We start from the raw sequence: 27521 nt of genomic DNA, 5'->3' as shown, positions 1-27521 counted from the left end.
GGTGACTCTCAGGGAGGAGAATGGCAGGTGATGGAGCCCCTGCAAGAGTCACCAGGGGGCCCACAGCCGCATTCACCAGTGAGCTCCTGTCCCGCCCCTTCCCACCCCTCCGTCTTCAACCAGCCTTCCCTACTGGACCATATACTTTATTAAAAATATATAGTTACAAACTCCATTGTCAATTTGGGCTGGGCCAGGGGGCCCAGAGGGACTGCAGGGAGGGAGAGGGACAGGTCCCCATCCTGCCTCTCCGGGTCCCCCGGTCCTGACCCTGTACCCAAACCCACATCATCCAGGGACTAAGAAGGCTGTCTTTGGGGGCCCCCAGGGGCCAGCCAGCTGGGTGGGGAGGGGCTAGTCTTGATGGGGGGAGGTGCACAGAGGGATGGCATCTCCTGGTCCTGCAGGTAAAAACAGCAGAGGTGGATTTGGGGCCTCCATCCCGCTGTCTTCATGGATATTTACAAAAGAAAGTCATGAGCACGGCCACAGTCATGCAAAAGAAACGCCCCTCCCCCCCAGCCCCACACCTGCCCTCCCCAACCCCACTGGTGCCCACCCGCCAGCGGTCCAGCCACCTTCCCCAAGGTTCTGAGAGCAGAGGGGGCGTGTCCTTGAAGGGTCAGGGGGGAAGGGTGGAGGGGCGGGGCCCAGAGCCACCTGTGGTAGGCACTGGGGAGCTCCAGCCAACCAGCCTAGTGCGGGGCCCTTCCCAGGCTGGGCTCTGCAGTCAGCAGGAAGGGGTCCCACCGTCTCTGAAGCCCCCACCTTCCTCCAGAAGGTCCACGGAGCCAGGGTCAGCTCTGTCCTGAGCGTGGGGAGGTGTCTGGCAGCCCACCCTCAGGCAGAGGCTCTTGCAGGAGCGAAAGGGCAGGGCTGGAGGTCAGATGGCAGACTCCCTGCGGTAGGAGATATTGTCCAGCGGGAGGGTGGATTGCATGCGCTCCAGGTCCAGATGGCTACCAAACTCCAGCATCCGGATGATGCCTGCCTCGTCCTTGGAGCCCGCCTCCAGGCCCAGGCCTGCAGCCACAGCGGCGGCCGCCGCGGCCTCCTCCTCCATCTCCTCTTCTTCCTGGCTCATGAGGGCCAGCTCGTTCTCGTAGCAGAAGGCACTGGGCGGGGGCGGCGGCGCGGGCAGCACGGTGATCTTGCTCTCCTGCAGCTCCCTGGCGGAGCAGCACGGCGTGCCGGCCACCTCGTAGGTCTTGTGGAAGCGCGAGTAGTCCACCTTGTAGTGGCTCTTCTCCTCGAAGACCACGGGCTCGAAGCGGTGGCCCCACAGGATCTCACTGGCCAGGTAGGAGCTGCGGGCCTGGGTGGTCATGGCCGTGGCCTCCACCATGCCCTCGAGGATGACCACGATCTCGAAGTCCTCGGACTCCAGCTCCTCCTTGCCCATGCCGTAGAGTGGACTGTCCTCGTCGATCTCGTGGACGATGATGATTGGCGACACCAGGAAGATGCGGTCCAGACCGATGTCGTAGCCCACGTTGAGGTCCCGCTGGTCCAGCGGCAGGTACTCGCCCTCCTGGGTCATGTAGGGCTTGATGAGCTGCGCCCGCACGTGGGCCTCCACGATGTGGCTCTTGCGCAGGTTGCCCACGCGCCACATCAGGCAGAGCTTGCCGTCGCGCACCGAGATGACCGCGTGGTGGCTGAAGAGCAGCGTCTGCGCGCGCTTCTTGGGCCTCGCCATCTTGGCCATGATGGTGCCGATCATGAAGGAGTCGATGACGCAGCCCACGATGGACTGGACGACCACGGCGATGACCGCCAGGGGGCACTCCTCGGTGACGCAGCGGAACCCGTAGCCGATGGTCGTCTGGGTCTCCACCGAGAACAGGAAGGCGCCCAGGAAGCCGTTGACGTGCATGATGCAGGGCTTGGGGGCCGCGGGCGCCGCCCCGCCGTTGCCCGCCGGGCCCCCGGTCGCAGGCACCACGGGGCTGGCCTCCAGGTCACCGTGGAAGAAGGCGATGCACCAGAAGAGGAGGCCAAAAAAGAGCCAGGAGACGAGGAAGGCCGCGGAGAAGATCATGAGCATGTAGCGCCAGCGCGTGTCCACGCAGGTGGTGAAGATGTCCGCCATGTAGCGCTGCGACTTGTTGCTCAGGTTGGCGAAGTAGACGTTGCATTGGCCGTTCTTCTTGACGAAGCGGTTGCGGCGCTTCCGCCGGGGCACGTGGGCCTGCCCGTTGCGGCTGTGCCCGTGCATGTCCTGAGGCCGGCGTGGTCACCTGGGAAGAGGCAGGGCCTGCGGAGAAGCGGGACAGGTGAGGTGCTGGGGAGCACGGGCTGCCTGGGGGGGACCCGGGCTCGGGGACGGGAGCGCCTGCACAAGGACACTCAGCACCACAGAAGCCTGGACTAGGCGCCCCCGTCCCCACAGGCTGGAGGTGGCAGATCTGGTGGCCCTGAGGCTGGCCATCTCCAACCAGGAAGCCAAGGCCACCTGGATCCAGGTCCTAAGTACTCCCCCCATCCCCAACGGTGCTTTGCTCACTGTTCTAGAAGCTTCCTGATACCCATCTTGACTCTGCTCTCCATTTCTTCTGAGCTCTGACCTCAGTTGCCTCCTTGCATCCACCCTCTGCACTTCCAGGTGTCTCCGAGACTGGACACCCTCCCGTGATGCCCAGTATGCTGGCTGCTGGCCACCCGTGGCTCTTCATATTTAATTAACATGAAACACAAGTTTGAATTCAGCTTCACATTTGCACTAGCATTGTAAGTGCTCAGTAGCCACCTGTGGCTAGTGGCCACCAAACTGGACAGAGAAGACATAAGCCTTTTTTTTTTTTTGGACCAGGGATTGAACCCAGGGGTGCTTTACCACCGAGCCGTATCCTGAGCCCTTTTAAAATTTATTTTGAGATAGGTGTCTCTAAGTTGCTGAGAGTCTTACTAGGTTGTTAAGGCTTGCCTCTAACTTGAAATCCTCCTGCCTCAGCCTCCCCAGGCTCTGGGATGAAAGGTGTGCACCATCACAGCTGCGGTCATAGGTTATGTTAGCATCATATCAGAAAGTTGGGACTTGCATCCCCACCTCTGACGGATTTTTCCCTTGAACTCCTCTCTCAGTGTTGCTTTTGGCCAATGAGCCCGATTCCTGCCCTGTCTCTACACTTATTGAGACATGGTGGGTGAAAATCAGGTGACATGGTCAGGATGGAACAATGGGAAGCCCAGGCTTTGGTCCTGTGTAGGCATCATTGCTCTCAAGTAGCTCAGAGAAGGAAAGTGGCCTCCCCAAGACAACACAGCTGGGAGGGAAGTAAGTGAATTCATGGTGTGGAGACCAAGAATAGAATAGGAGAGGCAGACACCCTGCCTAGCTCTGCCCCTGGACTGTCCCTCTCTGAGCTTCAATTTCCTCATTTGGGGGTCAAGGTGGGGTGTCGGGAGCCACTCTGAATGATTTGCACCTTCCATCCTGGAACGGAGAGGCTTTGACCAGTCACTACATCTCGTAGTGACCTGGACAGTGCCCGGGTCCAGGAAGTTGAGGGCGTGCTTTGAGATGTAGATGTAGGCCCCTTGGGTTGAATCACACTCACCTGTCCCTTGTAACCCTGCCCCTTTTGGCCTTTTTTGGATGGAACTTTCTAAGAACAAGGGTCCCCCCGATAAAAGCCCACTTCCGAGCATGCTCGCCCTCTCACCAGCCTCTCGTGAATCTCTCTCTCTCCCATTTGGGGAGCCTGAGGCCGAGAGCGGAGAAGCCGTCCTGAAGCTTGTTTAAAGGTAAAGTTTCTGTGTTTTATTTGGTGTCGCTGGAGATTCACATCTTAAGTTCAGTGCCCATGTGGGTTGGGGACAGCAATGGAGGTCAAAACCCCTGCCTGGGCTGGGTTGATGGCACACACCCGCAATCCCAGAGACTGGGGAGGCTGATGCAAGAGGATGGCACGTTCGAGGCCAGCCTCAGTAACCCTTAGATGTCTCAAAGGAAAATGAAAAGGACTGGGGTTGTGGCTCAGGGGTAGAGCGCCTGCCTGGCATGTGTGAGGGGCTGGGTTCCATCCCCAGCACCACCAAAAAAAAAGAAACCCTACCTCACCAGACCCAAGAAGTTAGAGGCAGCCTCCTTCTTTCCCGCTTCCCCGGAGCTGGTGACAGGCAGGCTGGCTTGTCACTGTCCCCAGCTGTTTCAGCGAAGGAGGCCCGTCATCCCCTCTACCCTGGTGGCAGACACAGCAGCTGGGCCCCCAGAGCAGACACTCTGCCCCCCGTCCCCAGCCCTGCCATCGGAGCCCAGAGCAGAGCTGGGCCTGCCCTGGGGCTCTGGGGCTGCCGGGGCCAGGGCCCAGCCTGGGTTCCTGATAGCATTTTGGCCCAGAATTATATAAGGCTGGGAGTTTCTATTTTCTGTTCTATTCTTCTTCCTGATCTAATTGTGCATCTGTGGCAATGTTTATACACTTCCCCGGTTCAGGACAACTCGGTTGCCACAGCAACTGGAGCGCGCCAACGCTATAATTTAGAGATCAACAGCTTCAGAGGCTGCCTCTCCCCCCAGAAACTCCCTCTCCCTGTCCAGGGAGACTGAGCCCAGCCCCCACCCCGCCCCGCGGCCACCCCACCCGACCCCTGGCTCCTCTCCCTTCCCCACCCCACCCAGGAACTCCCTGGGCCCACAGTTCTGGGTGGAAGTCCCGGATCGGCCCCACCGTGGGACCTGGGCAGGACATCGACCGCTCTGAACCTGCTTCTTCATCTGGAAAATGGAACCAGCAAGCCCAGCGTCCTAAGACCCCGGAGGGCCTGTGGGAACGGCCCCTCGGAGGTCCTGACTAGGCTCCCAGGTTCTCACTGTCACCTCCCCAAAGGCACAAGAGCAAGGGCTGCAGGTGGTGGCCTGGGGGACTGGAGGCCACCTGTGCTTCTGGTTCAAAAGCCCAGTTTTCAGCAAGGTCTTCTTTCCCCGGCCTCTCCCCACCTGGCCTCTGCCCTCCTCAGACACACACACACACACACACACACACACACACAGAGCTGGGGGTGTACAAGGTCACGGAGTTCAAGACCCTTGTTTTACACCTGAGGCTGGGGAGGTCCAGAGGCGGAAAGCACTTGCATTGAGGGTCCCCGAGTGGGGCCGGTGGCCGCTCCAGCAGGCCTCTCAGAGCCCTGGGAGGGGGGCCCTTTGGCCTCATCCATCTCCTCCCAGGAGGGCGCTGGGCCTGGGCCAGGGAAGACCGGGCACCCGACAGGCCCCCGCGTGTCCCCACATCCCTGCAGGAGAAGCAGAGAGAACGAGGCTTGGAGGCCTTGCCCTGGTGCAGCTCCTGAGCTCCAGACAGGCTGAGGGTCCTGCCCGGGCTGAGCACAGGCCAGACTGCCGAGTCCCCCTGGCCCTCGCCCAGAAGAAATGGCTCCTGACGTGGTGGCTCACCTGGCACTGCAGAAGAGGCCTCTTGGCGGGCTCCTGCCCTCTGGGAGGGGTCCTGGGAACAGGGGCAGAGGAGCCACCCCCGCCCCGTGGCTGTGTGCTAGGCCTCCCCTCCCCAGCCCTGGCCACTGCTCCCCATTAGTGAGTGAAGATGAGGGAGCCTCAGCCAGCCCAGGCAGGGCCAGTCCCAGGCGCTGAGTCCACACAGCAGACCCTCACCCCAGCTTGGCCACTCACCCCCAGGCCCTGCTCCCCACCTCCTGTGGCCCCCAGTGCAGCCCGGGGCTCAGTTCACCCCTTGCTCTGGCCCCTCTCCAGGCCAAAGCCGCTCCCCCCTTCTGTGGGGGCCTGGGTGGGTCCTCAAGGCTCCCAAAGGTCCTGGTGCTCAGCAGCACCAGGGGGAAGTCACCTCCCCAGACCTGCGCCCTCCCCAGCCTCCTGAAAACCCCGTCTGCAGCAACCTGCTCAACTAAGCAACCGCTCTGGCCACCACGGACCTCTTTAGCAGGATGGTCACCTGCTGGAGTGAGGGTGGAGCGCCATCCTCACCAAAAAGAGAGAAGGACCAGCTGGGCCTTGTGTTTATAGGTGACCTCACAGGGCCATGCCAGGGTTTCTTTTCCTGGTCACCCAGGGCTTCCTGGAGAGGACCACGTGGCGCAAAAGGGGCGCAGATGACAGGAAGGGACACAGGACCAGCGCAGACTTGGAGCCTCTGATGTAGGTAATGAGTTTCCTGCCATTAAACACGTCTTCTGGAAGCCCCGAGCTGGCTTGTTCCCTGGCCTGAGAGGGTGGAGGCCCCGGGTCAGGGAGGCCGGCCCTCTGCCACTGCCTTGTGACCTGTCCTCAAACAGGCCCTTCCTCTTCCTGGCCTCAGTGCCCCTCCCAGGCCTGCGGCTACGCATCCTCCTAGGCGTGTCCCTGCCGTTTTTGAGCATCATGGAGCTCGACAGGGATAGAAGCAGAGGTGACCCAGGGTTTCCCAAACCCCTGGGTGCAGGTGGCTAGCCCAGGGCTAAAGGAAGCTCAGGACAGTGGAGCCACTGTCCCCATTCCAGGTTGGCATCCTGGATCCTCAGGGGCAAGGTTCTTTAGGAAACGAGGTGACAGCAGAAGCTGGCTGGTCTTCAAACGGAACATCCTCCCTGGGCCAGAGACGGACGGGATGCGCTCTGCTCGCCAGCCCCGACCGAGCCGGGCTCCCTGTTCACTCTACTCTGCTGCCCACGCCCCAGCCCGGGAGCGAGTCCAGATCCCACCGGACAAGGAGGGAAACTGAGGCCTGGAGCAGAGTTTCACAAATAGCAGTGTCCCAGGTGGCACGGCTCTTTGACAACTGCCACAGGAAGCTTGTTCCCTGGCGGGGGCGGGGGGGGGGGGACGTGGAGGTGACCCACAGGGCTGGCAGTGCAGGCACCCGGCTTCCCTCCCGTCTGAGGAGCGAAGCCGGGCCGGGCCCCACCTGCCAACAGATGGACAGGAGGCAGAAGACCCCCGGCTCCTGTCACTTCTTAGGCTTTCCCTGGGACTTAATGACACTAAAGGCCCCCTCCCTGTCCACAACTCCATTTGTAAAAGCAAAGCCAACATCCCGGCAGCCCCTGGGTCCCAGAAACCTAGTGGTCCTCACGGGCACCCCTCCCTCTCTGCACTGTCCCCACCCGTGACACACATGGTACAGTGGCACAGGTCCAGACAGTGGCCCCAGCCCTCCCCACACTCCATCCCGCCGGTTTTGATCCTTTGAGGTCCCTGCTACTGCACTTTGAGGTGCGACAACAGGGCGAGTGACTGTGGTGACGCGGCTCAGCCTGGGCCCAGTGGAAGCCTCTCTCAGAGCAGGGACAATCGGGAAGGGCCCACTTCGTGCCAGGCAGGGTCTCTCTCCACGGAACATGGTGGCGTTCCTTGTTGGCCTCACGAGTATTTATTAAGCACCTACTGCAGCCACCACAGGGTGGTCACACCCTCCCCAGCTGAGGAGCCGCTGGCCACAGGTGGGAGGTGCTGAGCCCCAGGGACGCTCAGCTCACGTGACAAGTGGGACTGTCTTCCTCGCCCAGTCCCCACACTCCACCCTCGGCCCCTTCACCTGCCATCCTGTGCCCCTCACGGGCTCCCCTCAGGCCCTGCGTGTCCCTCCAGGTTCCCGGTGGTCCTCCCTGGCCACGCTGCGGGCCCTGGCTGTCCTCCACCCGGCTTCTGACCAACCTCATGGCACCAACGTGCCCATGTCTGGGTGGGGTGGCCAGGCCTGGCCCTGGGGCTCCCCTCGAGCACCTCCCCGGCCGCAGGTTTTCATCTGAAGACGGAGCTGGTGTCACCCGCGGCCCTACAGAGACCTGCCAGTGACGGGGGTGATGGCGATGGTGACTTAGGAACTGTGCCGGGGCCACGGACAGCCCTTCTAGTCCTGGCCCCACCTGAGGGTGCTCTGGCCAGGGGCCCTTCTCTGTCCTCAAAATAGGGGACCATATCCATCCCTGGTCAGAGGGTGGGAAGCTGCCACATAGCCCAGCGCTCAGCAGGATCTGGGGCACAGGAAGGTGGCCCCAGCCCACCCATCCCCAAGCCCCCAGCTGGAGGGGACGCCGACTCTCCCAAGGGAGGGCACAGGGCAGTGGACAGGGCCACAGGGAAACTCCTTGCACCCAGGAGGGTCCTGGGGGGGGAAGCTCTCCCTGGGGGTGGGAAACAGTGTCACCATCGTCCCGTCTCCCTACATTCGAGGGCACGGAGACTGTCCCAACTCCAGGTCTGAGGTCTCTCACCTGAGCCCCAGGGCAGGGGGCCGCTGTCCACTCTAATGTGTGGGTCTTTTCAGGGAAAGTGGGGCCCAAGGCCCCAGGCAGCTGAGCTGCACCCTGCAAAGTGCCGGGGGGGGGGACTGGGGACAAAGCTATTCGCAGGGGAAATTGTCCCCACATACTCAAGGCCCTCTCAACACCCCGTCCTGCTCCTCACACCCTGAGGATCTGGCTGCCCCCCACATGCATCTCAAGAGCCGCTTCGACCCCTCCTAGCGTGGTGGCTTCAAGTCTCCCGTCTCCGTGCCACTCTCCACCTGGTGGCCTCAGGCAGGCCCCTTGACCTCTCGGCTCCCTGCGCACCTCGTCGGCAGGTAAAGGTCATAGTAGAGCTCACTGCCACGGTCACAGGGGAACACCTGGACTGGGCGTGTCCCGTGCCCAGCACAGAGTGGGTGATGGGCAGGTGCGAGTCTCTCCAGGGCTGAACTGTCCTCTGGGTTTCCTCCCCGGGGTCTCAGGGGCAATGTCCCGGAACCCCCGCACCCAACCACACCTTCCTGTCCTCCAGCACCGCACTAGGGAGCAAGTGGGCAGGACGGTGGCCTCAGAATCACCCAGAACTGGGCTCAGTCCCGCCCGCAGGCAGGCCCTCCACTTGTGTGGGACTCCGGGTCTCCACTTAGGAAAGAGCATAGCAGTGCCTACCTGTGGGCTGTCCTGAGGGTCAGATGCAGATTGTCACAAAAGTACAAGCCACACAGTGAGTGCTCAGCAAACGCTGCTCCTCCCCCCACACCTTCCTCTGGACCCTGAAATCCCTCTGCCTACCTGCCCCTCCCCTACGGACGGAAGAACCCTGTGACATTGCAGAATCTACTCTGAGCAGCTGAGCGTTTAGCACAAACACACTCTGTGTGGAGCTGCCCTGAGTGCTCACGACGATCGATTTCTGCATCCTCACAGTGACCTCAGTGGAATGTACTGTTATCATTCCTATTTTAGAAGTAGGATAACCAAGGCACAGAGAGGTTGCCCAAGGTCACACAGCTCATACGTGGTAGAACCAGGACTTGGATCCTGGCAGCTGGCACCAGGAAACTGCCAAGGCATGCTTCCTCCTGCCTTGAAAAGACACTGTCACCCACTCGCCTGCTTCCGTTTGATAAACATGACCTACTATGTGCTGGGTTCAGTGACACCCGTTGTACTGGGAAAGGAGAAGCTGGATCACAAAAACAATCTGGAGCCAGATTCCTGATCCGAGGTCCAGCCAGGGCCTGGACACAGGCAAGTCTGGGCTTCACACAGGCTCTGAGAGCAGTGATGGAACTGGCCCACTCCGCTGCTCTGCCCCCACCCTGCCCTGCTAACCTCCCAGACAGAGAATTCGGGGCAGGTGGGCAGGCTGAACCAGGCTCCCTGGGGTGTCCAGGAGGCCTCCTGTCAGGGCCAGTTGCAGGAGCTGCTCCCACACACAAGGCGCCCTGCTGGCCTCTGCCCTTGACGGAGAGGTCATTACCCCATAAAGCGGCCGCCCCAAATGCCTGTGCCCTCTCTCCTATAGGGACTGGATGGTAAAGGGGTTCCTAGAGGCGTCTCTTGTCCAGAACACACTTGGGGCTTCAGGTATCCCTGCCTCCTCGTGGCCCCCGGGGGCCTGCTCAGCCTCCCTGCCAAAGCTGCCTCTTAGGTCGCTATTGGTTGCACGCTTGCTGGGGGTCAGTGCAGGCCTTGGACCCGCCCAGCTTCTGTATCAGCCGGAGGATGCTCCAGGGGCAGGAGGGTCTGGGCAGGTCATGAATAGCCAGGTTACGAGGGTGGAGGGACAGCGTGGCGTGAGACGAGAGGGAAGGTGGGGTGCTCTGGCTGATGCAGTCTCTGGAAGTCAGCTGAGACCCAGTGGTACGTGGGTGTCCGTCAGGGAAATGTATGTATAGGTGGAAAGTGGGGTGTAGAACATTCCAGAAGAAGTTGGGTGCTGTGAGAATCTGCAGAGGCCCAGTCGCAGCAAGAGGAAGAGCTGCCCAGGGGGAGGGCCTGGAGGTGGAGGTGGTGGGCCGGGGGTCGTCGCCCAGCGCATGGGGAGCGGGCAGGCAGGTGGCTGGATTTTGCCAGGTCTGTTCTTTTAAATTTTCATGTGACAACTTTAAGAAAAATAGAATCCCTGGGTATGTGACAACAGACTTAAGAAACAACACACCCCAGCCTCGTGTGGTGCTCCACCTACCACACGTACTCCCAACTACTCGGGAGGCTGAGGCAGGAGGATGGCGAGTTTGAGGCCATCTTGGGCCATTCAGTGAGATGCTGCCTAAAATGAAAAATTAAAAGAGGCCTGGGGCTGGGCTCAGTGGCGGAGTGCTTGCCCGGGAGTGTGAGGGCCTGGGTTCCATCCCCAGCACTGCAAAGAAAAGGACCCAACAATTCCCAGCACTGTCGCAGAGACCCTCTGTCCTTGTCCTCTGCGCTCTGCAGCGTCCAGGGCTTGGGGCACATCACTGTGACAAAGTGTCCTAGGCTGGTCTCTGTGGGGCACAGTGGAGGCAGGAGGACCGTGAGGAGGTGATGTGGTGGCTTGGAGCTGTGGGGATGGTGGCCGTGGAGCCAGAGAGAAGAGAAGGGGTGCAGGGACATTCTGGGGTTTTTTTGTTTTTTGGTCCTGGGGATTGAACCCAGGGGACTCAACGACGGAGCCACATCCCAGCCCTTTTTTGTATTTAGAGACAGGGTCTTGCTGGGTTGCTAGGGCCTCGCTAAGTTGCTGAGGCTGGCTTTGAACTTGCGATCTTCCTGCCTCAGCCTCCTGAGCTGCTGGGATTACAGGCCTGTGCCACCATGCCCAGCTTATGTGGGGACATCTAGACAAAGAGCTCAGGACTGATGGGCAGTGGGTGTGGGTAAGGGGGGTGGCAGTGTCAAAAGCCATGGATGATGGAAGAAGATGAAGAGGACTGGGTTTCAGAGGGAGGGTTCTGGCTTTGGCGGTCCAGATGGAGCTGTCCCCCATGTCAGATCTGGGCCTCCCTGAGTGCTGGGCAGAGTCAGGAGAACACCTGAGTGGATGGTGGTGAGAAGCTTACTGAGGGGAGAGGAAAGGGTCTCAGTGGACCCCATCTCAGAGCAGGAGAGGGGTCTGGGGCAGCCGCGGAGACCAGGGGAGACTCAGGCAGCACCATGTGGCTGCCCCCCCACAGACCCACCTGAGCCCTCCCTTCCCAGCCCCCAGGCAGAAGGCTGGAAAATCCTGGGGTGCAGGAACCCTGCTGGGCTGGACTGCAGGGGGCGGGAGCAGAGGTGACCTGGGCACAGCAGGCGTCTGCCCCACCCCTGCAGCCAGCCCAGGGAGGGGGGAGGGGAGCAGTGTCCCAGCAAACAAGGCTCCAGGAGCTGGGGCTGCTGGTGGAGGGCAGCGGGGTCCCCCAGAGCTTGGGGAGTGGGAGCTGCTGCCCCCACTCACAGATGCACCCATGTCCCAGGGGTGCCACCTGAAGGGGAGGCCTGGGGCGTAGGGGGAGTGGGCACTGCAGTTGGGGTTTCCGTGCCCCTGGGAGCCCCAGCCCGAGACCCCTGCACCTGGCGCCTGGCAGCCCTGCTCTGCAGCTGAGCTGGGAAGCCGCCCGTGCCCACCCAGAGCGGCCGCCGCGCAGGCGCAGAACAGGGAGGGACTCGCAGCCATTGGGTCTTCAAGATGTATTTTAAGTGAAAAAGGCAACAGTCATGAACAGCGAGTAGAGTATTGCCGCTGTGTAAAGACGGAGGGAAGGAAATTTATAGACACACGTATTTGCTTATCTCTGGATGGGGACCCGGGAAACTGGTGGCATGGGCTGCCTCCGGGGAGAAAGCAGGTGGCTGGGGACCGGTGGGAGGAAGAATCCTCACTGTTTTTTCGTTTGTGTCTTTTTAATTTTAGAACCATATGAATGTATTACCTATGGAAAAAATATAGAGGAAAAGTTTGAAAACTGGTGCATACATATGTGTATTTTTCAGAGAAAGGTCATAACATTCATAAGGTCCCCAACAAGGACTGTGACCCCAGAAAGTCTGAGAACACTCCACCTATGGGCTGTGTGGCTATGGGGGAAATGTGTTAACCTCTCTGAGTCACATCCCTAAAGTGGGGAGGAAGAACGCCCACTGTAAAGGCGCACTGCACAGATGTGCAGGGAGAAGGGGCTGGTAAACTGGGAAGGGCAGAAGCTCTTCTTGGAGGGGAGGACCCCGCCCCCTTCTCCTCACCTGCCACGCTCCCCTGGGCCCTCCAGCGCTCCTCTGAGCCCCCACCTGATGGAGCCTGGGGGCTGGCGCTCCCTCTCCCACCCTGAGCCCAGGGGCAGCCCTGGCCATCGCCACTACCATCCACCTCCCGAGTCTTCCCTGCAGTCCACCCTGTGATCTCGTCCAGTCCTGCGGCTTAGAATACCCCCAGCCAGGCTCTCCCCCGGGCAGGGCGCCCTGCCCCTGCTCCGGGTGTCCGCTGGCCCTCAGGGCTGCTGCGAGCCCCGCACGACCCAGAGAAAGCGAGGCCCCCCCCACTCAGCCTGGGACCCTCCGGGGACCGCCCAGGCCTGACACCCCCTGAGCCGGGGCACCCAGAGCCTGGTGCTGGCTTTGGCCCTCGCCACACCTGCCAGACACAGCCGCTGGCATCGCGCCACAGCAGGGGACCTTGGGGCTGGACCTGGTCATGTGACCACCCAGAAATGCCCACGGCCCCTGGGACTGGGGACTTGTGGCCCCAGGGCTGCCCACGCCCTCAGGATGGGCCTGGCCTGTCCAGCTGCTCCGCCCTCACCTGCCCTCCCAGCCACTCGGCCACTCAGGCCTCCTTCCTGCCCCACACCACGCCCTTCCTCTCAGCTGCCTGTGCTGCGGGCTGAGTTCTCCTCTCCAGGCTCCTCCGGGGCCTCCCACACGGGGTCCACTCAGACCTCTGCACCCAGAGGCCCTGCTCTCCTGACCCTCCTGCCCTCGAGACCCAGCTGACCCCCTCTCCAGGTCCTTCGGCCGTGGACCCCGGCTCTGCCTCTCCCAGCCCCAGAGCCGGGCAACATCTGACGATTGACAGGGACCCGAGATACTTGGAGTTTGTCATAATTCCCTGAAGGGCCTGGGCAGGGCCATGTCACAGAATGGGACTAAGGAGGAGCTATTTTTGACATGTAGTCAGGGAGCACCTCTCAGTGGAGGTGGCTCTGGGCAGACACCAGAAAGAGACCTTCTGTGCCACTGGACACAGCAGAGTGGCCCTGAGCGCGGGGAGCGCGGACGGGACCTGTGGGGCCTCGGCCTCTCCTCCACGGAACACAGGCTTCTTCCCAGCTGTCCTAGGCTCAAGACCCTGGATCCCCAGGGCAGGCTCCAGGGACGGGGACAGGAGCTTTGTGGGACAGGACTAACCAACAGAGTGAGTGGGGAATTTGGTCCAGGTGGGCGGATAACAGGAGGAGCTGAGCTTGGGTGCCTGGGGCCCCTTGGGCAGCTGGAGGGGCCTCTGGGGGCAGAACAGGGTCTTCCTGAAATTCCTGGAACCCAGCATCCGGGGATCAGCCCGTGCACCTGAGCCTCCGATCAGTGCCGCCTCAGGTTCCTATACTGGCAGCGACTTCGAAGTCTTTCTTTACTTTTTTGTTTTTGGTACTAAAAATGGAACCCAGGGGTGCTCTACCACTGAGCTACATCCCCAGTCCTTTTGATTTTTTTACTTTGAGACAGGGTCTCACTAAGTTGCTGAAGCTGGCCTCCAGCTTGTTAACCTCCTGCCTCAGCCTCCTGAGTCCTTGGGATTTCCGGTCCTTTCAAACTCTTTAAGCAAAACCCAGAGAGAAAGCAAACAAGTTGTTTGTTATGGACTGCTACTCAATATGTTAATATATATAATATTAACCAATTGTACACTGTGTATCATGTATCTATCTCTGAAACAAGAGCCTCCCAAAGTCACACTTGTCCTCACTGCCGCGGAGTGTTTTGAAGTCTCTCTTTTTTATTTTATTCAAAAAATAAGTAGCACAACTCATGAAATCAGTTCTACAACCCAACGACGGACCAACACCTGTGTCCTCAGTGGCCCCTCAGAAGGGCTGTGACAGGGCTCTGGGGCCCAACCAGAGGGGACAGAGGCCATGAAGGAGACGTCAGACGGTGGGCTCGCAGGACGTCCACGCGGCCGCCAGAGGACAGAGGCTGTGCGGGGTCCAGGTCCAGCCCCTCACCCGGCCCGGTCAGAACTCTCACTGTCCCCTGCTGGACCCTTCAGAAGCGGCCTCCCCCGTCCTGGACAGGGATGTCCCCGTTCCCACTGGACTGCTGGGCGAGGCCCTGCCGTCAGTGACTCCCGCCCTGGCCTTGACCTCAGGGACCTGGGACAGCTCCAGCCTGTGGCCACGGGCCTCTCTGCCCTGCCTGGGTCCTTCTCCTTCTGGCTGCCCAGTTACTCCCTGGTGGCTGGGGGACAGCCCTGGAGCCCAGCCAGACGGAGACTCTTCCAAGGTCAGGTGGCCTTGGGATCCGCAGCTGCATGGCCCGGAGCTGGTGCTGGGCTCGCCCCAGCCCCTGACCCAAGCTAGAAGGAGGGGAGAGAGGTGGGGGCTCAGCAGGGAGGTGACATCCAAGCCATGCCCTGATAGACAGGTGGTGCCGGGAGGCTGAGGGCTGGAAGCCGGCAGTGGCCCCCGAGGGGCCGGGCCACCGTGCGCTCAGAGACTCTGGGCTCACAACGCCCCTGGCAACCCTCAGACACGGGTCCTGGCCCACACCTGCAGAGCAGGGACACAGGCTCCGAGAGGTGACAATGTCCCCAAGGTGGCAGTCTTTCAGGGGTGTGGCTGGACTGAACCTAGACCCTCTGTTTTTCCACCCTGGGCCTCAGCGGGGACTACTGAGGCCAGAGAAGCTGGGTGGGGGCAGAGGAGGTGGGCTGCCCCTCCTGTCTGTGCCTGCCCTCCCCCGTGTGGCCTCTGGGGTCCCCAATGCTGACCTGTCTGATGGGAGAGGCCCCGCGCTGCTCTCGGGCAACGGGGGCAGGAGAGCTTCCTAGAGGCTGGGCTCAGGGTGGGGAGAGACCTGCTCCGTGGGTGGGAGAGGACCCCACAGAGGAGCCCAGAGGCCACCTCTGCCACCAACTCCAGGTTGGAAAAGCCCCTGCCCTGGGCCCCCACCTCCTAACAGGAAGGCGGGGTCCGCTCCCCACAGCTCAGTCCCCTCCTCTCTGTCTTGCCCAGATGGCCCTGAGGCCCGGCAGAGCTGGTGGGCTCTGGCAACGGAGAGGACAAGCTAAGGGCAGAGCCAGGGCAGGGCCACCACCCATAGGTGCTCCCTGCCCCCAGAGTACAGCGAGCTCCCAGAGAGACAGGAACTGGTCAGCATCCTGTGGGGTGGGTGGGTGGCTGAGCGCCTTCCCCCTGCTGATGGGACATGCTGCCCCTGTCCCTGTCCCTCTCTCTAATCCTGATTTTCCTATGGGGGTGTGGGGGCGCTCAGAGGTCCAGCCCTTCCTCTCCTCCTGTAATCCCCAGAGATACAGGGTTGTCCTAGAGAGTGAGGAGGGTGTCAGCACCCCTGGGGGCTCTCAGGAGGCAGAGGAGTTGGGAAGAGCCATGGGCTCAGGTCTGGCCTCAGTCCTGCCACCACTGCTGTGTGACCTTGGGAAAACCCCTGTGGGTCTCTGAGCTGTTGTTTCATCTCCCAAGAGAGGTTCTGGAGAAAAGATAGCTGCAGGAGGAGATGGGGGCTGCCAGGTAGAGCAGGGGAGAGTTTTCTTCTTCATTCCAGTCCCGGGGGCTGGTCGGTCTAGCACGCCAGTCCCCTGTCCTCCATGGGTCCCTTAGGTGGCCTACACAAATTCTCCCAGCTGGTAGGTCACCAGGACAATGCTGCCTTCTCTCTGCACAGCTTCTGCTGGGTCTGAACACCAAGGACCAGCTCTCCGTGACTGACAGGGTCCTCAGGGCTCCCCACCTCCACCTGCCAACTATTGGCACCAGGGACCCAAGGCAAGGGCAGGTGAACTTTCCCAGGGAGGGGGGGAGGCCAGGCTGGGAGAGGCTAAATGGAGGGGCCCAGGGTGGCTGGAGGTGGGCACATAGGTAGGACAAAGGGTGTGTGTGTGTCTCGGCCCAGGGACTGGGGCCACCCTGGCTTCCCGCTAAGCCTTGGTTTTCTCATTTGAGCCTGGTTCTTCTGCCCCAAGAAAACCTCCCTGTCACCCTGTCACCAAGCACTCACTACAGCAATCCCAGCAGCCCTGAGAGCTGTGTGCTCAGGCCTGCAAGCTGGGAGGAGGCTGTGAGAAGGCAGAGGCCGGGATGGGAGGCAGAGGCAGGGGCCTCGTCCCTGCAAACCCTCCCGGGTCTCCCTGGCCCGTGTGTCCTGATCAAGAACTGTGGTCTCAGAATCAGGCAAAACCCACCTGTTCAGAAATGGGCCCGGGTGCTTTCTGCCTGCTTCCCGCCTCCCGAGCCTCAGTGTCCCCTACTACGAATCAGAAGTGCCACCTGCGCCCTCGGTCCTCCAGGTGGGCCCAGGGACCAGAGGGCAGGCTGCCGAGGCGGCGGGGGCTGGGGACCGAGCGGGCAGGAGCGCCAGCCCCCCTCCCCGACCGCGCACACGCGCCCACCCCCCGCGCGCCGCCGCCTGCAGGAGCGCGCCTGTGAGTCAAGCGCTATTCATAGAGGAGCTCCGCCAGCTGCGGCGTCACAAGCACAGAGGCCTCAGCCCATATTATTATTTCAATTACCATCTGAATTAAAAGTTTGAGCAGCGATCAGCCCACGTAGCCAGGGGAAGAGGGAGCAGGAGAAAAATAAAGACGAAAAGGAGAAGAAGGCCGTGCTGGAGATCCCCCACACCGAGGAGGGCTGCGCGCCCGCCCGGGAGGCTGAAAGGTTACGCCAACCCCCAGGGTTCCTGACCGCCCCTTCGCCAGGGCCCAGGGTCTGCAGGGGAGGGGCCTTTTGACACAGCAGCCCAATGGCAGCGACTTGTTGGAAACAGGTCCTTCCTTCCAGATTCTTTGTCATGCAGGTGGGCAGACCAAGCTCAGAGAGGGTGATGGACTGACCTAAGGTCACACAGAGAGCCCAAGGCTGCTGTCTCCAAGATCATCTCAATTTCCCCTGACACTGATATAGCAGGTGGCCCTGGGGACAGGACAAGGAGGACAGAGGTGCTGTCTCTGCTGGTTTCTCTCTCTGTTCTCAGAGCCTGGTTCTTCTGCCGCAAGTCCTAGTCTGGAGCCATTCCCTCTGTGACCCCAGCCTCACATCTCAGGTCCCCATCAACCCAAAGGCCCCTTCTTGCCCACTCATGCAGGGAACGGAGCCCCTGGCCGAAATCTAACACGGGACACCTCTGGGTAGGTTATCTCTTGTCTGAGCCTCAGTCTTCCCGTCTATGAAATGAGGCGTCCCCTCCAGTCCATGTCTGTCCCTTCAGAACGGAGCCCCCAGAGGTTCCCTGAGGGGGTGTCAGGCTGCGGGGGCGACTAGACCATCCATCTCCTGCCAAGCCCCAGCACAGGGGAGGAATATTTTCCACTCTTTTTCCCGGGGAAGCCCCAAAGACAGCCTCCAAAAACTCATTTCTAAGCTCAAATTCAGGCTCTTTTGCACTTTCTTGCTGTGTGACCTTGGGCAGATCACATAGCCTCTCTGGGCCATGGCTTTGCCATCTGTAACATCAGGATATTAAATCAACAGTGCAGGTTGCTGGGAGGACTAGATGAGAATTTGCAGAAGCTCCTAGCCCGGTGCCTGGGGAGGAACATGGCTTCACTAGCTGGGAAGAGTGGAAGTGAAGGGCGCTACCTCCCTTCTCCTCCTGAGAACATCAAACACTCCTAGGGTTTTGGAGGTGGGATGTCATTCAACCTTGCCCATGAAGCAGGAGTCACAAGGCCAAGATCCCTAGTTCCACTTGCATAGGCCTGGGAATGGGGAGCTCACTATTTCACCAAACATCTATAGTTACTCCCCATTTTTCTTGGTCTCTAGTTCTAGGAATTTTCTAGAATGCACCATAACCTTCTAGCTTCCCCCCACATCCAGCCTGTTCCTGCCAGAAACTGGCTCTAAATGAGCCTGACAGGGGCTCCCCAAACAGACCAGGCAGGACCCGCGATGGCAGGATGGGGATCTGGAGGGTGGGGGTGGAGAGCTCCTGGTAAGAGCTGTCCCCGGAGCCATGGAGCTCCTGTGTCTCTGCTTCCAGGGGTTGGCAGCCAGGAGCCCTGGGTTCAGGCCTTAGCTCTGTCACCTCTGCCCTCAAACCATCACTGTGACCCTCAGGGACCCGCGTCCCCCTCTGGGTTTAGTCTCCACTTTTGTGAGCTCAGGCCGTGGGTCTGGCTAAGACCCCCCACCTGCCTCCCCAACCCCAGCAATGGTTGGGCCGCTTGCCCCCGTCTCCACCCAGGGGCCCACCAGTGTGGCTCCTGCCCATCTGCCGGTTCAGGGCCGCGTCCGCCCTCCTGTGCCCTCCGTCCTATCTAGTGCCTAGAGTATCCACCATCCCCACTTTTCGGAGGAGGAGGAGGGGGGTCATGAGGTGAAGCCACTCGCTGCTCCAGGTCACGGGGATGGAAACGCAGAACCCACCCCCTCCTCAGACCCCGAAGAGCACAGTCCCCACAGGCTCCTTCACCACGAGAGTCCCCCAGGCCTGAGTGGCCAACTGCTCTCTGTACGGACGTGGCCTCTGCACGAGGGGACCTGCCCAAGGTCACACAGCAAGCAGCAAAGACAGAGAAGGGTCCTGGGCGCCACAGGCCTCACTTCACCAGGGGGACAGCGGCATGCTGGCTTCCTCCCCAGGTCTGGGGATCTCCCCTAGACGGGGGCCTTGTCCTGCCTCCAGGTCCCCGCAGCTGCCCCTAGAAGCCCCCACGCCTGCGCCTGAGGCCGGCAGGGTGGGCAGAGGGCAGGGAGGACAGTGGCCTCTTGGCCTGGGCCTGCCCCTCCCGCTCCCTCGTGCAGGGGGAGCGGTGATGATGTAATGCGCTCGGCTTTCGTCCCGGTGCCAATCTCAGAAGAGACGACAGATTGCAAGAGCCAAATTTGGCATCCTAGGGGGAGAGGCACGAAGAGTGGGGGAGAGGAGCGGGCCTGGGAGGTGTGGAGAAGCCCCCTGCCCTCCGCGCCCGGGCGTGTCCCCTCCCTCCACTCTGGCCCCCTGCTTCCGCCCGGCCCACCTGCTGGCCCGGGGCCTCACCTCCTTTGTCTGGGTGGCCAGCCCAGCTGCTGCCAGGACCCTCCCGCCTGGCGCTGCCAGTCTCGCCCTCCCACCCCCACCCCACACAGCTCAGCTTCATTTCCCACCGCTAGTTTCCTGGTTACCACGTTGCTGGTTGTCATGTCGCTTACATGTCCTCGTGACTCAGTGGTCCCCGCAGAGGGGGCCCCTCCTCCTCACACCCCCCTTAGCACTCGCCCCCGCCTCCCCCAGATCCACATTAAGAAGCAGCCCGCCCTGGGAGCCCGCCCGGCTCCTCTCCCTTCCCTCCCATCCCAAGCCTAGGAGTCTAACTGCAGCACCCTAGAGCTACTCCGCTCTCCCTTCCACAAATGTCTGTGAAGGACCTACTGTGCGCCAGGCTCCTGCACGTTGCTCTGAGCCCTGACAGGGTCTGTAAGCCACTCCGTGCCTTGAAGAAGTCAGTGACACAGCCCCATTCTCCAGACGAAGAAACTGAGGTTCAGAGAAGTCAAGCCAGTTGCCCAAGGTCACCCCAGCAGAAACCCATGGCTAGTTCTTTTTGGTCATGGTCACCTCAAAGGTTTTTTTCTGGGAGAAATTTCTTTGCAAGGGGCTCTTTTCAAGGGATCTTGAGGAATAACTTCCAAGCCCCAGATGCCCCTTCTAACTCCCGACCCTCCACTCCACGGTGCCCAGTGGCTGGGCCTCTGTTGCAGCCACATTCCTTTCACACCCCCTCCCCCGCATCAGCTCTACACCTCTTTAAAGGTGCAATGAGTCCTTGCCCCATCTCCCAGCATGTCCCCAGCCTGCGGACAGCCTTCTGCTCATGGAGCCCAGAGCTCTCCATTGGAGGTCAGTGGGGCAGGGAATGTGGCCTCTGGGAATGAGGCTCCACAGGATAGAAGTTGAGGCTCGGGAGGGGAGTGGACTGCTGAGGCTGCGCGGAGGGTACGGGAGGCTTGATGCCCTGCACGGAAACCCCCGAGAGCCTTCCGTCCAGGGGAGAAGGTTCCAGGTGCTGCCCTTCTGGCTCCAACTTGGCTATGGGTTCTCTTGGTGGCCAGAGGCCCTTACTTCTGCCAAGTTGTACACCAGCCTCATCCCAACTGTCCTCTCTTCCCTTTGCCCTCCTCATCAGAGGCCATGCCAGGGCCACAACAAGACTCTTGGGCCTAAAGCCCTAGAGGTCATGGGATCAGAGTAGATGCTACACACACAGGGCTCGAGTCCCTCTCTGCACTACCCAGGCCTGGCCCTCGGCTCTCTTGACTCAGTGCTGTCACTCCACCACTCCTGAGCCCATCTTTCCACACAGCAGACCGCTCCGCCTCTCTCTCGTGCACCACTACCCTCCAGCCCGCCATCTCCCCTGCTTTCTCCCATCCTGCAGCATGGGCACTGGAGGCAGAGTGTGGGTGGAGGGAAAGTAGATGACAGTGGTTGGGGGACATTCTGCAGGTGGCAGGGCCGCTCTCCCTGCTCAGGGAGTCATCAGACGGCTCTTCCCTTGGGGTCCTCACAGAGGGAAATGCAGCCTCTGCCTTTCTCCCCAGCCTCAGTTTCCAAAACTGTAAAACACCTGTCATTCACAGGATCCCTGCCCACCCACCCTGGGTTTGCCTGGCACAAAGTAGGTGATCAAAATCTGAGAAGTAGGATTTTGTGTCAAACTGAGAGGCCATTTGGAAATAGGCTGCAGGTAGGGATTGGGAAGAAGAGACCCTCCACGCGCATCTTGCCACAGTCACCTGCCTGAAAGCTCCCGCCCTGACAACTGTGGGTGGGTGGAGGCCAGGAAAGGTCATGGCCAGGGCAGGAGGTCAAGATAGCTTCCACCCACTCTTCTCTTCCTCCCTGCAACCCAGACCTCCGCTCCTGACCTCCGCTCCTGACCCACAGCCTGACAGAGCGCAGGAGCGCACCAGCTCCGGGGAAGTCACGGGACCGCGCCAAACGCGCGCGGGCCAGCCAGGACCCGGGTCAGGGATAAGGTGCGGAGCAGGCGAGAGGCCCGGCCCCAGGACACACAGACACACAGGCGGCCAGACAGACGCACGGACGGACGGACAGCGCCCGGCTTACCGCGGGGCTGAGGGTCCGACGAGTGTCCGGGAGGCGGCAAGCGGGCGCTACATCCCCCGGCGCAGTCCTGCGGGCGGCGTCCGGGAGGGGAGAGGGGCGTCCCGGCGCCCCCGGCCCGCGATCTCGGCCGGCCGGCCCGCGCCCCCTCGCCGGCTGCCGGTCGTTCTGGGCGTGGGGTCTCGGGGTCTCGGCGCCTCCGGGCCGTCCCGCGCCGCTCCCCGCGGGCCACCCAACTTTCAGCGCTGTCACTTGCCGCGCCCTGGGCGCCACCTCGGCATCAGCATCCTCGGCCCCAGGCCCGGGCTCAGAGCGCGGGGCTCGGGGACCCAGGGCGCCCGGCCACCGCGCCCGCGCCCCCCCGCCCCCGCCGCAGGCACTCTCGCTCCGCCGCCCCCCGCGGCTCCCTCCCTGTCACTCGGTCTCACTGCACGCTGCCCCCCGCCCTGCGCTCTACTCCCTGCACCCGGCACCGGTCACCGGTCCCGCGACCCTCGGCCTCCTGGCCCGGGGTCGCCTCCCCGCTCCCGCCGGGCGGCTCAGCCGCCACCTCCCGCCCTGGCTCCCGGTGGCTGGCTCCCGCTCCTCTGGTCTCTGCCTCTCTGCTCCGTCTCTCTCCGGTCTCTCCCGCCTCCCTGTGTCTCTGTCGCTTGCTCCCAGCGGGGTCTGTCAACGTCCCCGTCGCCCTGCGGGTCTCCCCCTGCCTCTGCCCTGTCGCTCCCCTGCCCGCCTCTCGCCGTCTCCCCCGCGGCTCTGTCCTCCGTCTCTCTCCCTCCCACTCTCGGTACGGCCCCCTCTGTCTGGGACCCAGGCCCCCGCTCGCCGCGTCCCCGCCTCGCCCGGAGCCCGAGCTCCCGCCGCCCGCGGCGCGCCGAGAACTCCCAACTCGCGGCACGCCGCCCGCTTTGCGAGACTTTCGCCCCTCCTCACACGTGACCCGCGCCCCGCAGCGGAGGCCACGCGCCCCCCCAGCTCGGCAGCCCCGGGGGGCGCGGGGCCCTGCCCCGCCCGGTGTCCCCGGCCTGCACGAGTCTCCAACCCGCTCCCCGCGGGGCCCGCGGCGCGGGGCAGGGGTAGGGGCTGGGGGCTGCGCGGCCCCGATCCGGCCCCGGATCCCGCCCGGGTTTTCCTCCTCGCCCCAGGAGCGCTCCTCCCAGAACCCGTTCCGGGATCCGCTCCCGCGTTTCCCAGCCCCCCGGGGCAGGTGGGGAGGGCTCCTGGGAGCCGGTAGGCCGGTGGGTGGCAGCGGGGGGCCTGGGTCCCGGGGCTGCCGGCCCCTCTCTTTGTCGGCTGCGATCCTTCCCGAAGTGCCTGCAGTTAAGGGCCCCCAGCACCCGGCCCCAGGAAACCGAGGTGGCCCTGCAGGAGGGACCCTCATGATCAACTCTTTCACAGACCGAGAGACGGAGTACCAGAGGGGGCCAGCTCACCCAAGGTCACCCAGAGGTGGCAGAGCCACACCAAACTTGCCTCCTTCTCTACCTTCCCCCACTGCCCTTGTCTAATTAAGCCGTCTTAAGGGAGGATCTGTTCACTTCTACCAGACTCACCATGAGAGTGTCCAGGTCAAAGCTGCCAGCACCCCACTGTCCCTAGCTAGTTGGTGGCCATTCTGCCACCTCTCTCCAGTTCTCCAAGGAGACAGGAGGGAAAGTGAGTCTGTCTCTGTGGTGATAGGATGAACAGACACCTGTGGTTAGACTTCCAGAAGAACTTTCTTGGGAGCCTGGCTATCTCAGACTAGCCCCTGCTCAGAGAGGGAGAGTCAGGCATCCCAAAGCTGGGTGGAGAACTGGCTGGGTAAGAAATCCCGGAGGCTCCTACTCCAAGCTGGTTTTGAGCAGAAAACTACTAGTGTGCAAACGACCTTGTTTCCCTACCTGTTCCCCGGTCCCAAGTCCTCAGCATAGTGTACCCTCAGGCACCACCTTATTCCGCACACCATATCCCCACACACACACCCTGATTCCCACAGATGGCAGAACACACCAGATGCCTGCACACCTCTCCGCTGCTTGCAGTTCCTCCTGCCTCCAAGCCCAGCCTCAGTCCCCCTCCCTCAGGGGCCTCCGGATGCCCACAGCAAAAGTCATTTTCTACCTGCTCATTCATTCTCAGCCAGCACTGGGTGCCCACCATGTGCTGGCCCCAGGGCCGGGCACAGTATGGTTCTTGCTTAATGAGTCTGGGAGTCAGCCCAACCTGGGCTCAAAAGCACTTAGGAGCTACCTGATTTTAAGCGAGTGTTTTATTTAACCTGTTAAATGGGGACTCTAACAGCTCCCCCAGGGGCAGATGAGCTTAGGTGGACACACCAGAAATGCACAGCTCATGCTCACACTCATGCTAGCACAACTGTTCCTTCCTGGTGCAGCCTTCAGTACTGCACACCTCCACGGGTGGGCAGCTTCCACGCCTGCGTCCCTCGTTACCTGCTCTGCAAACCCTTGTTACCCGCTGTGCCCCAGCGAGACGGCCAGGACTGAGGTTACCTGGCGCAGTCCTCTGCGGGACTGAAGAGGGGTTAGGCCCCGTTAGCAACCCATGTGTGCTGGGGGCCTATAGCACCCTTGCTTGGGCTGAAAGTGGGAGGATGCGGATGACACAAATGACCACGGTCTCTTCCCCTCACCAGAGGCCTGGCCTGGGGGCTGCCCCGGGAGCATGGGGTTCAGGGAAGAAGGCAGCCGAGAGAAGGAGGTGGGCAGAGAGAGAGGGAGGTCTGCATCCAGAGTGCCTAGTCCCACAGGAGCAGTCCCCCAGTGCCAGGTCACTCAGCACAAGTCGAGGTCCCCTTGCTGGGCCTGGGCTGCGCTCCAGGGGCATCTCAGCCCCTGCAAGGGCGGGAGACTGGGAGGGAGTGAAGAAGGGCATTTCCAGGAAGGAAGAGGCTCAGGGTGTCAGGAAAGGGTCCCTCCTCCCCCATGGACCCCTCTGAGGCCATCTGCTCTAGACCTGGTTTCCTCATAGGTCAAGTGGGAGGGACAAGTTCCAGCTCTCCTGAGGATGATTAAAGATCAAGGAAGGATTTGCCATCGTCCGTCCTGTGTTTGAGAATTTCTGGCCCTGTTGAGGTCAGGAGGGGTGATTTGACACAGGTGTGCACAGGCCTGCCAGTGTGTGTGTGTGTGTGTGTGTGTGTGTGTGTGTGTGTGTGTGTGTGAGTGGGCTGGGGAAAAGGGGGTCATGTATCAGAATCTTTGTGACCCTGGGCAAGTTTCTTGTCCTCTCTGCACCTCAGAGGCCAGGTCTGTAATGGGACAAGCTGGACTGGGTCCCCAAGGGGCAGGTAGACTTCGTTGTCATCATCCAAGACAGAAGCAGAAGCATGCGTCCTGGGGGCAGAGGCAACCTCCAGGAGAGCGAGGCCCACCCTGAAGTTTGATGATACACGTCCTTTGTCCCTCTGTCCATTTCACCAAAGCTCCCTAGCCTGTCCCCTTCTCCCCTTTGGAGCCTCACAACTTGGAGGCAGAGGCCACGAACGTCCTCACTTCACAGGCAAGGAGACTGAGCTGAGACCCAGAGGGAGGGAGTGGCCTGGCATGGTCAGTCAGGGTTAAGCAAATGTCCAAGCCAGGATTTGAACCAGGCCCAACTCCTGGAGTCTGGTGGACAGGTCATTCTAGGCCAACGCGTGCTCACTAGCCAGCCCACTCCGGGGGCCTGCTCAGGGGTCCTGAGGGCATGTGCAGAGGACTCTGTAGAACAGGAGGGCAGAGGGACTTGGGCCAGGCAGGTGAGACAGCTGGGGAGGAGAGGGGAGGGTCACTTGGAAATGCCAGACTCACAAAGTCCAGTTCTGGGCCCAGAGAGTTCCTTAAAGTCCAGTCTGCCCACTCTGCAGAGGAGACAAACTGAGGCCACCCAGCTGCTTAGCTGAGAAATCAGATCAGGGCACAGCTGGCCAGCCTCAGCGCGCTTAAGTCCTGGAGGTGGCAAAAGGGATATCAGAATGGGCCAGGACCCATCCCAGCAGGCTGTACCCCAGGGATGGACGACTGTAGGGGTCTCTCCCGCCCTCCGCCCCCTCCCTCAGCCACCCCCCAGCACTCGGTAGTCACCAGGGTGGAATATTTTAGCACCTATAGAAAAACCGCCACAGACGGCCGTGGCAGCTGTTGCTAAGGAGACGCTCCCAAAATAGCCCCCCTCCGCCAACCTTTCCCGCTGCTGCTCCTGCTGTGGGGAGGGGAGGAGGCCATGCGGGAAGGGGTGTCACATGAGCCCTGGCCCCAGGCTCACCCACCCATCTGAGCCCCTGGCGGCCACCCTGGCCAAAGACCTGGTCAGCCACAGGTCGGTGGAGAGGGCAGAAGCCAGCCAGTGTGTGCCCGTGGGGACAAAGGTCACTCAGGTGAGAAGAGAAGGAGGAGAGAAGCCCCTGCAGCCAGGACCCCCACACACTGTCACACACACATGGCCACAGACCCTCACACGCCAGTGCACATGCAAGAGCAGCCCCACACATGCCCGTTAGACATTCACACACACAGCAGAGACACAAATAGCTGTGCGGGTAAACACATATGCCACCCGCACAACACACACCTGCACGCGCCCTCCACGCCGCCATAAATACACACATTTTCATACACACACGCAAATATACATCTGGAGTGCACACAGACATCAATGTGTGCAGCCAGGCATATGGACACAGAAGCCAACCTTCACAGGCCATGGACACACGCATTCACAGATACACACAACCGTCCCAACTCATGCCGGCACGAGGCATCGGAAGGGTATTCAGTTTCCCAGTGGGCCCTGTCCAGGGGCCAGGTGCTGGGGCTTCTGCATCCCCACTTACTGGGGACCTTATGATCCAGACACAGGGCATGGAATAAGGAGGATGTGTCCAGGCAGGGGGACAGAGGGTCACACCTCTGTGAATCCCTCCAAGTCTGGGGGCTGTCTTAGGAGAGCTGTCCTGGACCCTTTCCATGGGGAGGGAAGCACAGAGGACTCACCTGCAGTCTTGAAACCTCTGGGCATGGAGAGAAGTTCTGAGACCCAGGTTCACGGTGCAGTTGAATGTCACCAAGGCTGCCCTTGGGGCTGGGGTGATGAAGAGGACAAGGTGGCAAGAGAGAGCCAATGGTGATGGTCCTTGACATGTGCAAAACACTTTACAGTTTACAAGCTGCTAGTACACTCCTTGATCACTCCACACACTTGGTGACAGCTACTCTGAGACATTAGTGGTGGTGGTGGCGGCGGCGGCGGCCCATCTCAGAGACCAGAGAAGGAGACGGGATTTCAAAAACACACAGCAAGTTACTAGCAGAACCAGAACCAGAAACCAAGGAAGAGCCAGAGCCCAGCCCTACTGGCCGTGCACCTGGCTGCACTGTGGGGTGGGAGGCAGGCCACCAAGGTGGCGTGGCCTGGCCTGGCCTTGCACCTGATATGCCCAGTGTGACCGGGATCAGCCAAGCCCACTTGGAAAGCTGAGAAAGAATCACCATAGGTGCGCCAGGCAGCAGCCTGAGGCCAAGTCAAAGCTGGGGTGCTGTGTGCCAGATGCCTTCAGAATGCCTGGAAGGACACGGGGCGGCCCCTGGCTCCCCTGCTCAGTTGGCCGGCCGCGATCTCTCTCCAGCCTCTCTCTGGCTCCAGTTAGCAGCCCGCGCTCCGGTTCTTCGCTCTCGCCTCGTCACTCAGGAGACGCCGAGAGCGGCTCGCGGTTGCCGTGGGAACCTCGCCCGGGCCAGGCGCGCGGCGCACGACTCTGGGTACCGGGCACCGGGCCTGAGCACCCTCGCGGTGACAGCAGCGTTTTGGGTCTCCAAAAGGCACCTGTCGCCAGCCACGAGGGCGGGGGCTTCGTGACCTGGGTTATTAGTCCTTTTCCTTTTAATTAAATTGTGCCTTATAAACAGCAGGGCATTTTTGCGTATAAGTAAACCCCGTCACCACCACCCGGATGAAGATGCGGCACTCCCAGCGCTCCTGAAGTCCCCCGCCTTGGGGATGAGCGCAGGGAGAGAGAGAGATGGCCCCCCGAGACTCGAGTCCCGGGTCTTCTCCAGGCTCTCTGGCCCCTACCCCTGGCCCTCTTTGGGTGTCAGCTTCCTGTAAAAGGGAGCAAG

General features: G+C 61.3%; 1 protein-coding gene across 4 annotated transcripts; it reads right to left on the bottom strand.

Moving 5' to 3' along the window:
- Positions 1-130: 130 nt before the first annotated feature.
- On the bottom strand, positions 131-27073 carry Kcnj4 (potassium inwardly rectifying channel subfamily J member 4). 4 transcript variants are annotated; one of them, XM_078052731.1, is made up of 3 exons: positions 21430-22346; positions 4059-4184; positions 131-2257 (listed from the first exon to the last, which is right to left on the bottom strand). In XM_078052731.1, the coding sequence occupies exon 3, from the start codon at positions 2216-2218 to the stop codon at positions 884-886; it is 1335 nt and encodes a 444-aa protein (XP_077908857.1). In that variant the 5' UTR covers positions 2219-2257; positions 4059-4184; positions 21430-22346; the 3' UTR covers positions 131-883. The 4 variants fall into 4 exon arrangements, with proteins under 4 accessions (XP_077908857.1, XP_005322312.2, XP_077908855.1 ...); XM_005322255.3 differs by lacking the exons at positions 4059-4184; positions 21430-22346 and adding an exon at positions 26400-27073; XM_078052729.1 differs by lacking the exon at positions 4059-4184 and having other exon boundaries at positions 21430-22344.
- Positions 27074-27521: the final 448 nt, after the last annotated feature.

The sequence above is a fragment of the Ictidomys tridecemlineatus genome, chromosome 6, assembly GCF_052094955.1.
Source record: "Ictidomys tridecemlineatus isolate mIctTri1 chromosome 6, mIctTri1.hap1, whole genome shotgun sequence".
Lineage (NCBI taxonomy): Eukaryota > Metazoa > Chordata > Mammalia > Rodentia > Sciuridae > Ictidomys > Ictidomys tridecemlineatus.
The sequence above is the reverse complement of the archived record's forward strand: the minus strand, read 5'-3'. Positions and strand labels throughout refer to the sequence as shown.